At 36.9% G+C, this 18,081-nt stretch overlaps 1 protein-coding gene across 2 annotated transcripts in view; it reads left to right on the top strand.

Moving 5' to 3' along the window:
• cntnap2a (contactin associated protein 2a) overlaps nucleotides 1-18,081 on the top strand; it is a 332,490-nt gene that overhangs the window by 197,806 nt on the left and 116,603 nt on the right. For both annotated transcript variants that reach the window (XM_024280015.2, XM_024280016.2), the window contains exons 10-11: nucleotides 2,607-2,756; nucleotides 12,677-12,839. In XM_024280015.2, coding sequence (XP_024135783.1) covers nucleotides 2,607-2,756; nucleotides 12,677-12,839 — 313 coding nt within the window. The remainder of the gene's footprint in view (nucleotides 1-2,606; nucleotides 2,757-12,676; nucleotides 12,840-18,081) is intronic.

Raw genomic sequence — 18,081 nt, 5'->3', positions numbered from 1 at the left:
AATGAAGAAAAAAAAAAAAAAATGTCACGGACTAACCTGCCATGTCCTCCTCCGACCACCAGAGGGAACCCTCTCCAGAGTTCTGACTGTCTGCTCACTTCCGCTCCTGTCTTCACCAGCTGTTCTTCATCGTCATCAGCAAACTGTTTATATTCCTGCTCGCCACTCAGTTCGGTGCAAAGTCTTGAATCATTTTCCCTAACATTCAGTCTGAGCATTATTCTCTGTTTATTGATTTTCTGTGTTTTGACCTTTGCTTCTCGCCCTCCTGCCTCGCTCCTTTGTTTGACCTCTGCGGTTCCTGACTACGAATCTAAAATAAGTTGCACATGCTTGATGGAAGTAAGACAAATATATATAAGTTTAGGAGGAAAGGGGTCAGATTCTCCTTTGGTTTTGGACAGAGCTGCTTCTTCTGTGTTGCTGTCATTAGCAAATACAGAATTTCACACACACCTACAGTGCCCTCTAGTAGTTGTTACTGACAAGCAACTGCTAGAAGGAAACTTGTTTAAAGAGGGAAAATAACTAATAATTGAGCCAATTTATGTTTTTTTTAATCGTATAAAAGTTTATCCTGATTATAAGTTGGCCAAGCTATGCAAAAATTGTGACTTATGCTCCAAAAACGCCGTACTTATTTATTGCTTTTCTACCTCCTTAGAACCTTCAAAGCACTGTACACTATATACACTATAGTGCGGGAGCGTCTAGCTGCAGCAGATGGCTCATATTGGCTACTGGATGGCTGCAGCCACAGACTGCTCCCAGGGAAAAAAAATATGGCGCTCAAAAATTCAATAGCCGGAAGTCTCTCCCCCTGCAAAAAACACCATTAGTGCCTGAAATCCTTGGCCGGAAGTCCTCGACAGGAACCCCCGTTTTAAGCTTTCGACCTTTTTTTCTCTTTGACATACCGTAACTGCTTATGTGATCAGCTAATTCACAGAGAAAAACAGCATTTTGTCGGCTTTTTCTCTGGAGGTAAACGAGTGTAGCTATACAACTTTGAACACTTGTTAATATTATTGAAGTGAAAGGAATAAAACGATCAACGTTCTCTGTCCCAGTTAAAGCTCATCTTGCACACTAAACTGCGAAACAGTTATAGTTGATCACAAATAAAAGCTTAAAAGCTGATAATTCGAAAAAAAATACATTTTTGAAAGATTTTCCTAAAGTTTAGGAAATTTCTGCTTAGGCAACAAGCTAGATAATGTTTCTGGCACTATCTTGCACAGCACCAGAAGCCCTTCAAAATGCGTAACATCAGGCATTATCCATCCAGGGTCATAACCTCTTACACAAATCAGTTTAATTTTCAATGTGTCAAAGGTTGAGACAACATTACGTTGTGTATTGTACGTGTGAATACATTTGTCAGTCTGTGATTAACCAGAAATGCCCTGAACATGACCACAATCTTCACACTTAGCAAGGGACCATTTTGACTCTTAATTTCTTCGGCAATTGCCTTGATCTGACACACACCCACAAATGCGCGCACACACAGTTTCAGACCCCTCTGATGAAGATTGATTACTGCCAACTCCCTGCTGATATGAAAGCCGGGCTCGGAAAAAAACACATTCTAGGAAGAAACAAACAACATGAAGTGGGTGTTGAATGTGATGAAGATTCGAACTGACACGACCACCGGATGAACAACAGAAGCTTGCAGATGCTTTTACACATACTTCAAATTTATTGACACAAAAAGGATGCCAAGTTATGTGTATTGACTGGCAAGCAGATCCATGACTGCAAGCTCTCTGCAGAGAGTGATTTGCAGGTGACCGTACCTTGAACTTTGCTGCATTGTCCTTACTATTGATCTATTACAGTCAGCGAAGCAGTGAACTAAACCCAATTGAAAAAGATGGAAACTGTACAGCAGATGGGCACAAAAAGGAGATAAGTACAGAGGCACTTACAAGAGAGTAAAAAAAAGTGAAATCCAGAGAAATAAAGATAGAAGAAGGAGACACAGGCAAAGATGGAAGACTGACTTGAACTCTTGGTGTCGGTAAGACTGGGAGAAGAGAAGATCATGAGAGTGAGTCGGGTTCTCTTCCAGCTTCAGTAGTAATGCCCCCTTCCCAAAACATCGCTCATATTTAATGGAGCACAGCTACGAGGGAAGGGAGCTAAAAGACAGTGCATAAGTCACACACCTAGCACACACTCACATCCTACAAGGACTTGTGGCGACAACCCAACACATTTCACATGCAGGAGCCTTGAGCATCAAAGATCGCAAGACAAGGCAGAGAAAGGCATTGGAAAAGAGGGGAAAAAATGTTAAATGGTGGGAGGGTTGACATACACAAGTGTCAGTAAGGAAAAAAACAAGTGATGCAGGTAGAAAGATGCTCCTTCACTGAGCTTCTTCTACTGCTGTTATATATATATGAACAGAATAGAAAAAATAACCTCTTGAAGAGTCACCCAGTATTTTAATTAATTTTCCTTCTACCCTGATACAAATAAAAATTTGGTTTTAAATGCAGCTCTTTGTTTACTTCAGACATGTTTTTTTTTTTTTTTTACACAAATAGTTTTTGCACTTTTTCCTTGTTTTGTGAATACAACTTTACTCTCTGCAGGTTCAGGTCTCAATGACGGCCAGTGGCATGCGGTACGCTTGGTCGCCAAGGAGAACTTTGCCATGTTGACAGTAGATGGCGAAGAAACATCTGCAGTGCGTTCCACTTCCCCTCTCAGCATCAACACAGGAGGAACGTACCACTTAGGAGGTAAGGCTCACTCCAGTATCGCCAATGTAAATGTAAAAATTAAATCTTACCACAATGATTACGAGCCATCCAGTAAAGTAAAACTACTGGAGTGACCGCTGAACTTCTTCCTTTGTATTTTGATTGTATTTTTATATATTTCACTATTTGTGTTAATCACATGTTAGATTTAATTTACTTGAATGCTGATTGTACCAATATCTATTGCATAAGAAGAAACAGCATAAAAAAACAGGTATTGATACATTTGGTCATTGTAGCAATGTCCCTACTGTGTGTTTTCCATTTATACTAATACAATTTCACCACAAATTCATGGAAGCAATGTTAAGCATTTAACAACTAAAGTGTTTCACACTTTCAGATCCAGGTTGTGTCTGAAATATCTTTTTTTTTTTTTTTTTTCTTTTTTAATACGGCTTTTATTTACTCTGACTCCATTTTCAGTTCGGAACTAATCAAGCATTTTTGGACACACCAGTCAGCTATTTTAGTCTGGACCTTGAACACTTGGATGGAATTCAAATTTAGAAATATTTCCGCTTTTCTGTATGGACAAAGTAGTAATGTTATGACACTGTGTGCAGATCTAGCTTGTTTCTTTTGTTTCATAAAAAAAAAAATCCATTTCAATTTAAAACTTAATTTTTTTGGAAGATGATGATGATTATAAGGCAATTACCTGGAAAAACTGAACAAGTTTCAGTGCATATCTCAGCTTTGCATGCATCAACAGGTTTTTCAAGCTGAATGTCAAAAATGAATGTAGAGAGCAGTAGTTTAGGAAAAAGGTCAATCTAGATTAAGAAAAGAGAACAAGAGAAGGATAAGAATATCACGATTCCATGAAAATGACACACAGGATAAGACAAAAAAAATAAGGAACCCATTGACATCCAAATTCAGAACATCTCCACTTTCTGGATGCACTCTCTAAAGGGAACAGTCAATAGATTACTGCTGAAAGCACACTTAGTAGCTTGAGATTTTGAGGAGTGAGAAGTGTCAGAGTTGCAAATGGTTTCATCGTCAGCTACTTGTACCAGTAAACTGTCAAACACAATGGTCAGTTCATCCCTGGATATAAAATCAGCAGTACTGCACATGGCTGAATTGTCGAGGGACATTTACATCAGGCCTTCGAGGAACATCATGGCCTATCAGAAAGTACATGTCTTGTATGGCATATGGATCTCTGCGCTGTGCTGGTACAAGTGAAATGGTAAAAATGTATCTGGGTGTGTTCTGTTGGCTTGACTTGGATAGCTGTATTACTAAGGTACTTACATGTCATAGGGATGACTGAATAAAAGGAGAGGGGGGTACATAGAGTTTCTCCTGAGCTGCAAAACATCATCTCATGCCAGCTCTGCATTTTTAAGGTGCACGACTAGATTTTATGATTGTCGACTAATTGTATAAATAATTTACACACATTAATGCATCACTTATTCTGCAGTAAGACTCATGTCAGTGCAGGAATAGTTTCAATGTTTATCAGATTGTCAGACTGTGAAGTACAGTGGCCTTGAAGTCCAAATCACCTAAACAAAAAAAAAAAAACATTAAAGATTATAATATCTAAAAATACAAAATGATTAATAAAAAACAGCATTGCATTTTAGAAATCAAAGCAAAATTCTAGAAAAGTAATTCCTAAAAAATGCAAAACATAATTCCGAAAAAATAAAAAAAGGAGAACAAAAATAATTTCCTGATTTAAAAATGAAATGTTACTAATTTAAACAAAATAAGAAACTAGAAAAAGGTAGGTACTATGGAACATCACTGATTGGATGAGGACATTCTTTTCACCAATATCTTCCAAAAATATATATTTCCTTAAGCTTTTGGACACACCCCCTACAAACGTGGAATGATCGTTAAATCAACTATTTACCACAGTTTGGGCTTAACATCCTTATGCTTCCTTTTTTAAATCTCAAACATTGTCATCCAGTCGGTAATATCTTCTACCTTTTTCTAGTTTCTTATTTTGTTTCATTTTTTCAACTTTGTTTCTATTTCTGGAAAATTGTTTTGATTTCTAAAATCTAATAAATGTTTTTGGGTTTAGTGATTTGTTGATGAGATATGAGCTTGAGGGCCAACGAAATGAAGAAACTTGAGGAATATCTAATAAAAAAACAATTGGGAGTCAATATAGGAGTTATGTTCTAAAATAACTCATGATAGATGAAATCCACAAAGCTTTATTTTTTACAAATGTTCTAGATGTTTTAATACTGTAAAACCCTTCATTACATACTTTACACACATTTGTCAGGCAGACAAGAATACTACAAAAAAAATAATAAAAATAACATGGAAAATTGCACTGAAAATATCAGCAAGACTGCTTAAGGTAAACTATGATATAGCCAAGGACCTCTAATAAACAACGCGCAAAGGTCAGCATGCAAAACATAAATTTCCTCCATCTGCTTAAGTCAGTCTATATAGAGAGACTGCATGTATATGGATCAAACATGTCCAAACACATTTGTTGTTTAAATAGGATGCAACTCAAACTCTGTCCTACTAAGAAAGTAGCAATAATTTATGTTATTTATTTAAAAAAAATGTCTAGATGTATTTAAATTGGCCTATAGAAACTTCGGCTGTCCCATTTTGTTTTGTGTAATTTGGAGATAATGACTGCTTCATAAAATAAGCCAGTAAATCTTCCCTCTATTTAATCTATCTTGTGTTTTTTTTCTTTAAGTTCACAAATATACTCATGTTTTTGTCTAACTTTATATTCATTATAATATACATCTCGGCCACAAGATTTTAGCTTGTAAGAGTTTCAATAGAGCAAAAAGAAGCAGTTCCTTACAGCTACTATAGGAACTTGCACACAACATCCTTAATCCGTTACAATTTGAAACATTTCAGGTTAATGGTGTCAGACACTGTGTTAAATGATGCACTAGTGTGTGTGAGTGTAAGAATACGAGTTTTTGTTTGTGTGTGAAGAGGGAAAATGCTGCAACGATGAGGAGAGGTAACAGTCAGAGGAAGCTAGGCCTGATTCTGTAAGTTTAAGATCTTCTCTACCTAGAAAAATGCAGGCAAAATTTAGACCTTCAAATCCATAACCGTCTTGTTTATTTTTATTATCTAAGTTATATAGTATTTTTACATATATATAAATATATGTTAGCTCTTTTTTTATCTTGCAGTGCCAAATAATGATTCAACTTAAAATGTTCCTTTATGTGTTACTGTCTCCTTTTTAAACTTCATTTTATTTTTAAAGCCTTCCAATCCGATTGGTGATTTATTGATTTCCGTAAGCAGAGCTGGGAATCAATAGTGGCTGGGAAAAGAGAAACTCTGTAATGTCTCTACTCCTTGAAGAAGATAAAGAGAGAGATATAGACTATGGAAGGGTGACAGACACAATGGTGGGAGGAAGGTGACAGATAAAAACTATCATTTTAATTGAACGTGTCTGTAGCCTTATACTACGGTCACATATCCCAGAATGCCACGGCGTGGCGACCTAATTGCTAGTTTTCAGCAATTTGGGCAGGTGGACACAGGGCCACATTTGTAATCAGGAGGTAGCAGTGAAATCTTTACACATTGTGTGGTAGCTGCGGAAGTTTTAAGAAAAAGTTAAACTTTTATAGCCAAAGTTGGTCAGTGGCTGTTAATGTTAAAAAAAAGACATTTGTTCAAGACGTTTGCCATTTCTAATCTGCATGTAGAGTTTGAAACTTGCTAAATATAAGACTCTAATTTCACATGCATTTCTAGGGAAAAAACTAACTGCCTCACACTTGGACCAATGCTGTTTATTTTAGCTTGCCTATAACAAATACAGCATATCTCCACATACTTTGATAGGATTCATAAGGTATTCACATACATCCATACAAATTACATGAATTTTTACAACTATGGGAAAATTCAGATGTGTTTTTTTCTTTTTTACCCCAATGACTGAGCTACGTTTGCGGGCGGATTTAGCAACAGCTCTGACTCGTTAATTTTACATGACATAATGAATGCTGTGGAGCAGGGAGCCTGGTGGTAAACACAAGTTTGAGGACTGCGGGGGATACAAAACTGTTGATTATTACTATGGCATGAAGTACAAAGCGATATTTAGGACACTGATTCACAGGCTAGGAAAGACATTTTCAGAGAAACACTCCTGGAGCCGATGCAACTAATTCTGCTTCGAGACTAAAACTCTCAATCAAGCATCTCCCGTTCACAGATGAGGCACGTCAGGTTGTTCTATGGCCAAATGCCCTGCTTTGGTCTCACGAATAGACTGATTTGCATAAATCTCATTCAATAATCAGAATTCATGACCCAGATTTCTCTCATCAGCCATTCAGGGCTTTACCTCCCCATTAAAACGGCTTTACGAGGAGAGCCTCAAGTCATGTAAATCTGTGCGGAGGTTAGTGTGGGCATTTGAACTTACATGAACTAAATGTGTGGGTGCTTCTTTTTTTTTTTTTAGGGGGGGTCAATTTGGTTAGATTTCCACATGCACAACAGGATGTGTCCTTTCACTTCAGACGGAATATCTGGAAAATGTATTCAAAACATTCCACCTCATCCGAGGCTAATTTGCCTCTCAGAACAGAGGTAACAGAATAATATATCACACGTATACAAAAGATAGTTTAGCCCTTAGCCTGCCCTCAATTATTCTCTCTAATCGCTTAAACTTGATAAGTTTAGGAGGCCAAGCGAATTAAGCTTTCCTGGAGCCCTCGGGATAAACAGCATTCCATGATTTTTGCTCTATCGGTGTGTCACAAAAATCAGGAACAAATTGCTGTTTATAGCACAGTTTCAAAGACTGATTGGCTAGTTTTTAGGTTTTGCCCTCAGTAAGGTGACAGGTAGTTTAAAAGACTTTATGTTCAACGTATCTTTTGATCTATTTTAAGCATTCCCATTGGTCTTTTAATTATGATTATGATGTATATTGTCTAAATAAAAATAATAAAAAAATGCCATTTTCTTGGATATAGTGTCAGAAGAACAAACTACTATTCACATAAGAAGTCAAGGTTCTCTTCTTTTAAGCCCTTTTTTCAGGAGAAAAATGTATCTGTTGTGAACAATATTACAGTATAGGGCAACACATTCTCCTCCCCTAAGTCGGCACATTTTGACGTTTTGTGTGTTCCCAACTTCGTCATTTTTGTTACCTGCTGGCTGTTTGTAAAATGATGGGTCCAGTAACCATCGGGACGTGTTACCGGATGTGCACTGGTCCTTGGGATGCGTCCAGAACCGGTACCCTAACCTTATTCTGGTTCTGGTTCACGTCCAGTATGCGTCCACGTCTGGTACTGGTTGGGGTCCAGTACCGCATCTGGTCCGGTGTCGGGTTAGGTTTCCGGGTACCAGTGCACTATGCGTCGCGGTACTGGACCAGTTCCAGTTCACAGCCCAGTTGAAGACCCTTGATTTAATGGGAACAGCCAGCATGTCAAAAAAAGTTGAGTTGGGGACGCCAAAATGTCAAAAAGTGACGCAGAGGGGTCCTTATCCAAATGTCAATATGTGATGACTTGGGAGTGAGAATGTGTGGGACAGGGAAGCAGCTAACATTGCAGCAACATGGAAGGCATACAACAAAAAAGGAGGCCTCATCTTGAAAAGAGGTCATCTTTTACAGACGGTTGGCTCCACCCCTTACCAAACCAACAAAATTACAAAGAAGAAGAATAAGAACCAAATAGATTCAAATGTATATCTTACTTGTATATCTTAAATGTATAAGAAATTGAAGAAAAATATGTCTTCCACTAACAGTACTTTCCCAATTTAAAAGAAGGCCTGTCAAAACAAACCAAAACAATCGGTGGGTCCACTGGATACAGGAAGTACCCCTAAAGAGCCATCAAGTAAAGAAATTTAAAAAGAAAAATAAAAATCACTGAGAACAACCAAATAAAAACAAAGAAAGAAAGTGAATTGTAATAGATGTCCAAACTTTACAGCTAAATAGTGTGAGCGCCCACTGACACTGTCAAAAACAAAATTCTTTTTAACCCTTACACAGTGACAGTACTTCATTAGAAATTCGCCTATGAGTTTTGGATGGGATTGCTGGTACAATGGCGAGTAATATTGGAGCAAACCAGCCGTACAGTTTGGGCCAGATGCCGCTCGGACGAGGAAAACAAAGACGTACATGGATGTATTTGTCTATAACTGGGTGCATCAGAATGGAGCTGAGCAGAGACTACAAGCTTTTTCTGATGGCATTTTTTCCCTCTGCTTCTGATTCACAATTTCAATAAATACTCTTTACTTTCTTTATATACTGTATGTCATCCACAAGAAGATGTCAAATACACCAAAAACACTATTTTTATTGGAGCTGGTCTTTAAAGGGCAGCTTATTTTGACACAGGCTCCATGAGTTCCATATTTTGATATTCTTATTTAACATATTTGCTTAATATTTGCTGCTTTTTTTTACTCTTAAAATTTCATCTGTTAGTTCTATATTCACTCTAACGTTTCTTCATAAAACGTCTTGAACCAGGTCACCCACTTCTTTTGCCTCGTCCTTCTTTTTCTCTTTTTTTCACTTCATCACTGCTCCTCTCTCCTCTAAGCGCTTTCTTTCTTTCTTTTTTTTATTTGAAGCAATCTCCTGAACTCAAAGCCCATTTTACGGGGAGTAGTTTCTACCTCCTGACGCTATACTTACAGAAATTAGTAAGTGACTGACATAAGGCATCCACAAATTGAATTGCTCAAGAGGCAAGACAGATTGTCTCACACACAAGCACAGAGATGCACATACACAGGACCATGAAGTCATGCTCTTTCTTTAGCAGGAGTGAGATAAAGGACTAAAATAATGAGGAAATAGTCCATTTTGGGACACTGCACCATGAAGCATTCTGAAGATATGGAAAACCTTTTTTTTTTTTTTTTTTAAATCATGTCTTCATTTCTTTTAAATAAAGTGTGCTCTGTTTATGTTTTTGGAGTGAATTATTTATGTTAATTTAAGGTGTGCAATTTGCAAAGCAGAAACCAGAAAAATCAAACTATATTTTTATTAACAGAACTTGTAAATTTAAGATATCATGTGTTAAACGCGATTGAACCAAGAGTATGTATAACTGTTAGTCATAGTTTTGTAAATCAGTATATAAATAGAACAAGATTGCGACTATGATACGATTTGATTTATATGTACTTTGACAATGTCTTATAGGTTGATTCTGATTATTTTTCCACAGAATTCATTAACATGAAATTATTTTATTTAGAATGAATACACAAAAAATTTGAATTATGTTAACTTTAAATAGAATTTGAAATTATCTTATACTGCAAAAAACAGACTCTTTTGAAAGTAAAAATACCTTTCTTTCCAGAAAAAAAAATCTTATTTTCTGACTTACAAGGAAAATAATTTTATAAATAACAATTTTCAAGACCAAATCAATACTTGTTTAAGAAAACATGTCTTTGACTAGAATTAAAAAAATCTGCTAGTGGGGTGAAAGTATTTGACTTATTTCTAAGGGTGAAAATGCTGATTTAAAAAAGTATTAAATTCCTGTCTGAGCTCTCATTTATATGCAGTAAATTTAAAGTAAATTACACTTTCCTCATCCAAACATCAGTTTAGATAATCAGACATTGATTTTGGCAATTGTGTCCTGTGTCTTCTGGAAATACTCAGGAGTTTTATCCCGTCAGTAACTGCTTAATAATTCACATCAGAACATTTTGGCCGATTTCCAGTGTGCCTCTTCAGGAAACAAGCCTCAGACTGGGCTGCTGCCTGTGCTGCACCCAGAAGGAGGAGAGCTGGTGCTGGGCATTAGAAAAGAGGCTTTCTGGTCACAACAGGGGAGCTTTAAAAAAGTGCTCCAGATAGACCTCGGGGGATTATTGTTGGTGTTCCTGGTCTAAGGGGAGTTATGTTGTGTGTGCACTTCAAATTAAAGAAGAAAAAAACCTTTCAGCTAATCTCAGCTGTGATTTACCAGTGGAAGACGTGAAAATGTACTTTGATCCGTCTAACCTATCATTCTTAATCTTGACTTTTAGCCCGATGCCATTCTGAATTTTTAATAAACCCAATGATTTGTTTCTGTTCGGATAAAATATTTCTCCTACTCTTGGTTTTTGTTTGCAACCATGACATGTAAACCTGATAACTAAAATCTGTTTTTAAATCTAATAGCTCTAGTGGTAGTGTAAAATACAAAGCATCTTCTCTTATATTTCTACTAAAATATTAAAAAGGCAAAATAGCACAACTGCAAAAATCTATATTTTAAAACAGAAAAACAGCACAATGTAAGACAAACAAGTTTCGATCTGCAGACTGTGACTGATTTGCAGCCCAGAAGAAGCATTTTTTATTCTGTAGCAACAATGTAAGGCTAGCGTTTGTTAAAAAGTACTTACGGTACCATCGTTTCTGTAGATCTTTACTGGATGAATAAAAATCAACAAATGTTGGGCTGTCAGAAGAGTATCTGATTTAGTGTTCTTCTAATCTCGCTCAGGGCTGTCAGCAGGCTGGAGGTGTCATCACCCTTTGTTTTTTATTTTTAATTCTATAATATTTTTAAGTTTTATAGTCGAACATTTAATCCATTTACATTTAGCTATTGTTTGTTTTTTTATCAGGAGAGGGTAATCAGAAAATCAAAAGATGTGACATAAAAAAAATGACTGTGAGAACACAAATGTGTGCATTTGTGAATGTATATTACGTGTTCGGATGAGTATATATTTGTGAACCGGAGAGCGCGCATTTTTGTGACATTTTCAAATTATGAGACTAACCTGGCCTCATACACACATGTCATTGTGTCACTGCATTCTTTTTGTGTCCGTCAATCAGACAACTTCCATACGTATTGCACACACATACAAAGCATATGGCCCCCACCCTGCAGCTCCGCCCACACCAATCAGCCTTCCTGATGCTTTAGCCTTGAGGCTGATGGGCAAGCTGGAGAGCATGACAGCATATAACATCACAATGATGGAGATGTCATTGACTGAGGTTTTATGACTTAACTGCATGGGGGGGTCTCATCTCCATTATAAGTGACTGTCTGTACGCTGTTGACGTAAACATGTTTGCTACTTCAAAGTATCTCCACACACCTTCCCAACATTATATTAAATATGTATTGGTTTGTGTTCTATTTAACTTCTGTAAATCATAAGGAAGCGTGTGGACCACTCCATATGCATATACTGTTTTGTCCTTCCCTCGTCCCCAGAGCAGTCAAGGCCCACTGGTCCATATAAACGGGCCATAGAACGCTGTATCTCATAACACATTGTAAGTTGTGTATGGGGTTTGGCCCACAGGAGCCTCGGAACATGTCTTATGGGTAATGGGCCTTGTGAAAAAGCTGTAAAACAAGAAGACTGGTGAAGGTTCATGTTTGTAAAACCAGCTCAACGGCTGCTAAACCACCTAGTGGTAGAGTGTCTGCCCTCAATATGGGAGGTTGTGGGTTCATTTCACACCAATTCATGGAGAACTAAGATTGTTCCTCACCACTTGCAGAGGGTTAAATCCAAAAAATCAAATGTTGTGCATCCAGGTGATTACTATGAGTCTCTCTTTATAAAGGTCTTTTTTTATCTACATCACAACAATACACAAATTAAGGATACAGTCATCTGGGGACAAAATGGAGAATAACTAATACATACTAATGCATTTTTGATTGTAGAATATAATCTCTTTAACTTGAATCTCTGTTACACATTCCACGTTCTGACAGTAGGATTTTAATTCTAATTATCTCTATAATTAGGATTTAATTCTCAAATGAAAGCAAATTCAGACAATAATCTATTTTTCAGTCTTTTTTTTTTAAAATACCTCTGCACTTTACTCCCATATTTACGTACATATTATATTCTTTTACTTTCAGGCTACTTTTTGCAGACACTGTTCCCACCCTCCCAGCATTCCTTTCAAGGGTGTATGCAAGCAATCCTGGTGGATGACCAGCCGGCTGATTTGCATGCTGTGGAGAAAGGCACTGTTGGAGCTTTTGAGAATGTCAGCCTGGACATGTGTGCAATTATAGACAGGTAAGACTGATAAGTGCTGCATGCATGCGCATACACTCAGTTCATAAAAGAAAACCAACACATATTCAGCAAAAACAAAAACAATGAGAGCCATAAATCATGGGGTTTTGGCTATAAACAGCACTCTTAAGTAAAACAATTTTAGTGCCTTCTTTTTTTTTCTTTACTAAAGTTACAAAAATGGCAACTGTGTCTGTCTTCTCTGAAAAGGTTCTTGTCACTGGAATACAATGGAATAAATATTGGTGTAAGTGAATGCCGTTGGGAAATAGTAATGCTAAAAGAAAATCCAAAATCTGGACGACAGGATGTTTTTCTTATTGTTGTAAGTAAGAAAAGATCTGCCGATAGAACTTGTGGAATTTGTCTTAGTAAGATTTCTTAAAATAAGTTGAGTCTTGAAAGTAGCTATAAACACTCATATACAGTATTCAGTAGGGTTACCGATCCATACTCATCGAAAACACTTCTGGAACATTGGAGTAATGCTAATCATCATTTTTTTTTTTAATTCAGAACAAAAGGTTGCTCTTGCAGCATACTTTATGACACAGATAAGGAGTGTCACCCTGTCTCTCTGTGCCTTAAAACCACAAACACAAGCTTCCTCATCAAATAATGAACACCTGCTCTGGATGATAATTAACTTCCACGTTTATCTTCTTCAGCATATCCAGATTTATTTGGCCACTTCTGGGTCAGCTGATGCCATTTCTCCATGCAGGTGCATAGAGCTCCCTCTCCGCGCTCTGGAGGGGCCTCCGCTATGTATCTCTTCTCCCCTCCATGAACAGAGATACACCTCAGCACCTCCTTTGGATGCACATATTTCATATTATGAATACTTTGGGTTTTTGTGACAAACTGGAAGAGTCACGTGACTGAAAAAAAAAAAAAAATCTGTGAATACGTGAAACCGCTGATAAAGAAAAGCGAATATGCAAGGGAACACAGTATCGCTCTGGTAATTGAAAAAATGATGCCTTAAAATAGGCATGCATTGCTAAAACAATATTTTTTTTATCTTTAAAATACAATATATAAACATCTTTATTCCCAAATATATCCTATTTAAGTGCTACAACAGTCCAACTGTCCCTATTTCCAGACTAATTATGTTTTAGACTAGAATTACACGTCTTAAAACACATTTGTCTTAGTAATAAATGTATTTTTTATATTTAAACTTCTGTCCTGCTGTTGGTAAATGTACTGTTGTTGCGAGTCAAATTCCCGTTTTCCCAATTCAAGCTAGTCTGTTGAATGAAAAGCACTGCCCATAATAAATAAAACTTTAGCTGATAAATATTATGGAACGTGTTTCATCAGTTTGTTTTAATTATATATATTTTTAGATCAAATGACTCTGGATACCAAAGATTTATAGTCTCAAAGAAGTCATTCCATCCAACTAAAAAGGGAATAAATGTAGTGAGATATTAATTCAGAAATGCTTGGTGAGATTGTGTGTTTTTACAGTTTCATATTGACAGAAAACAGTGGGTCTTTTTCACACTTTGAAAACTCTCCGCAGTCTTAATCAAGCATCCAAATTGAGCCATGCAGCTCTTTAAAATATTGGCAAATACGACTGACTTGGAGATTCTGTGCCATACGTCTCATTGTTGGCTCACTTGCAGCATTCATTACCACTTGTTGACATTTCAATTTATTTTCTTGTCAGGGACTTGACAAACATATGGGAATAGATTTGCAATACATAGAATCACCCATGCCTTGAGCTCAATCTGAGCATTTATTCATATCAAGCAGATGTATTTGTCCAAAATGCAAAAACCATATGGACAGGCCAAGTTTAGAAATTAAAGATCACATGACTTCTTTGATGCATGTGACTGGAGAGACTGCTGTGCATTAGGTAGTTTTTCTATTTGTTTTTACTTAGGAGTTTATCAGATTTGGAGTTACTCACTTACTTAAGTTCACTTTTATATAAATTATAGTAATGTACATTATATAAAACATTTTGATTGTGTTGAATTAATTGATCCTCAATTTTTTGTTTGTTTTTAGACATCATAGAATTTATAATCTATTTTTAATAGCTTTCCTTTCTTATGAATACCAATGTCTTAGCCTATGTTCATGCAACAGGTGTTCAAGTGACCATTTTCAATGAAAAGTCTTTTTAAATGCACTTTTTCAGGGTTCCACGTTCAGGATAGAGCGGACCCTTGAACAAGATTATCCAGGGTTTGCACTGCTTCAACATTTCACATCAAGCCTCATCCCACTATTGGTGGTGGACAGGCCTAGTAAACAGTAAAAAAAAAAAAAAAAAAAAAAGAAGCCCCCTCTATGCTACTACCTTCTTGTCTAGTGATGGTCTGGTGTGAGCAACACCGGCTGGATGCACATTCATGAAACAAAATACAGATGCCTAGTGTTTATGTACCAAACATGTGTTCCTTAAACATGTGTTGCTAGTTAAACCAGTTAAACTTTGGCCAATCAGGGACTCAAAATTGGCAGTGACGCAAAAATAGCATATTTTTTAATTCACTGAAGAGCCAACCATTTGAGAAGTGATCATGAAGGAGAAATCATAATTGCGGTTTGTGCTTGACTGCATGACACATAGTCTTTCGTATGTTGGAATAGAGCTGTGAAAAAAGGCTGGAGCAACATTTATGAGATTTGCACCATTTTGACATTTAGCACCAAGCCTCTTCCAGCTGTGAGTACGTGCGCTTGTATGGGGTGGTGACAGCTTGAAGACGGTATGCTAAAAGTGTATACAAGAACCTGCGTTCAGCACATCACATGCTCGATGTGTATGTTGTCAACTTTACTACTTAACACTTGTAAAACTGCCAGAATTATGTGAATACACAATCTTTTCAAATATTGTGTTTTAATATGCAAATGAAAATCAGTTTAACTATACTAATCAGAAAGCCATAACAGCTTTTTGTAATCTCTTATTTTGTGTATATTTAAATGTTTGTAAAGTTTTGGATTTTTTCACAACTCCTTCGTAGTTCCTTCTTTTCCCTGCAGACCTCAAAAGATCAAATGAACCTACAAACGCTCACTACTAGCAGCCTAAATCAAATCAGATTTTTGGCACAGTTTCTAAGACAGTTCTTAAGATTGCGTTGCATCATCGCTGCTTTCAGTATTGCTCAACTTTATTCCTTTAAATGGCGTATATCCATGAAGTACCTGAGGTGGGCCTTGCTCTGCTGTGGAAGATGAATGTGAAAGGTATTACCATCAAACTAATCAGAATGTCTTTGAAGGCGGTTCAATAGCCCTGTCTGACCTCCTTTTGATCAATGCCTTTCCATTGTGGGCTTCTGCTTAGGCTGAGATAATGGAAGCAACAAAGACTATCTAAAAAAACCCTAGATATTCCTTCCAGTAAACATGCATGGCTCAATCCCTGCATCTTTTGCACATTGTAATGTGCTTTACCAACACATTTAGTGAAGACATAATACCAGACACATAGTTTAAAAATCTTTCCATCCTCTTTTTTGCCTCATACAAAACAAGTGAACAAGTGTGAATAGCTTTGTTCAGTGCACACTGCCTGCTAAGAATAATGTCTGGTATGTCAGCTTGTGCAGGTCAATTCATTTCACTGTGAAAGCACAGCGATATTGTATCTTATAGGTCTTAAGATCATATTTTGATGTTATTGTGGGTGGAACAGTCTTCTTGTGATTGGTGGACCCACAGTCACGACAAAGCTAGGGGTATTTTCTGCATCCTAAGAAGCTCCTCCAGATTTACTTTTATTGTCATCCGAACAAACCCAGTGGTGTGTTCCAGCATCATCATTAGACAAGGTATCATCACAGTCCTCCTCTTGTCTAGCCACAGAGATGGAACACATCTGTACTATTTAACGGCCTGACTCTCAGCATGGTTTTGGAAGTGAGCTTTAGAAAAGGATCCCTGCAGCTCTCATGCGCCACTGTTTGTTTTTCTTTCGGCTCTGCTGGGCTTTGGGTTCGTCTTCATAACTGCCTCATTCACGAACAGCTGTACTGGATATTTTAATTATACCGTTTGTGCATAAAGACGTTTGCACAAGGGCCTCAGGATCCATTTCCACCAGGACTGCAAAACCGATGAAATTACAGAACTTTTGAATTCTCTGGATTTGTTTACTTTCACTTTTTTTTCTTTCAATCAAAAACAGAAACTGGATTATTTATTTATTTATTTATTTTTTCATGTTTTGCATTTTTGGTGTGTTTCACATAAGAATGACTTAAAACTTGATTCTATTGACCTGATTTTCTAAGATTATAATAACAGTGCTTAGACAAACATTTAGTTACATTGAAAAAGTTTTCACTTTTTTCTTTAAAAAAAAATTAAAAGGAAAAATCTGTAAATCAAAAGTGATATCTACTTGGCATGTGATGTGTTCTTGAATGGGCTTTTAGCATATGGTGTTCACACTAAACTGTTGCTATCCAATACTAGTGTCAGGAAGTGGTGGTGGAGGACCCAAAATGCAGGAGACCTTGCAGATGAATAACACATTTAATAAATAAAAACTGAAATATGACAAAAACCATGGGAGCAACGAACAGAGCAAATGACCTGACAAGGAAGAACTGAAAACCAGAAACTTCAAGGTAATTAAATTAAATTAAGACAGCTATGGATCTTGACATGCCTGAAACGGATGTAACTGAAGGACAATTGAAAACAGAACATAACCAAAACCCATAGCACAAGTGACAAAAATAAATCAAAGTCCACATTCCTCACAGTACCCCTCCCTGAAAGGACAGATCCCAGGTGCCCTAAAACAAGTCCAGAAAACATTCAGAGAACTCCTCCAGAACAGGAAATTCAGCCAAGGAAGATGAGCGGTGACCATCCCCAGGGACAGGGAACATGAAGGAGGGGTCTCGGTGACCCTCCTCAAGTTCCGACACATGAACAGGAGTGAAAATGTCGAAGTGGGGCAAATCTAGTGAATCTTGCTCCTGGTTTTTTCTTTCACAGCTCTATTCCGATATGTTAATCACTTTTTATCATTTAATTCCTACCAAGCACAAACCGCGGTAATCATGATATCATGATCACACTCTAAATATTGGTGACCCATACTCATCAACTTTTTCAGATCTAACAAGAGCTAAATACTATCAAATATGTTTTTCTCTGATTGTAATATATATTTTTGTAACCTTTATGATGATGCCCCGACAAAAACTACATGCAAATGTAAAAAAAGAGCTCAAGATCAAAGTCG

This window comes from Oryzias melastigma, linkage group LG20 (assembly GCF_002922805.2).
Source record: "Oryzias melastigma strain HK-1 linkage group LG20, ASM292280v2, whole genome shotgun sequence".
NCBI lineage: Eukaryota > Metazoa > Chordata > Actinopteri > Beloniformes > Adrianichthyidae > Oryzias > Oryzias melastigma.
The sequence above is the reverse complement of the archived record's forward strand: the minus strand, read 5'-3'. Positions and strand labels throughout refer to the sequence as shown.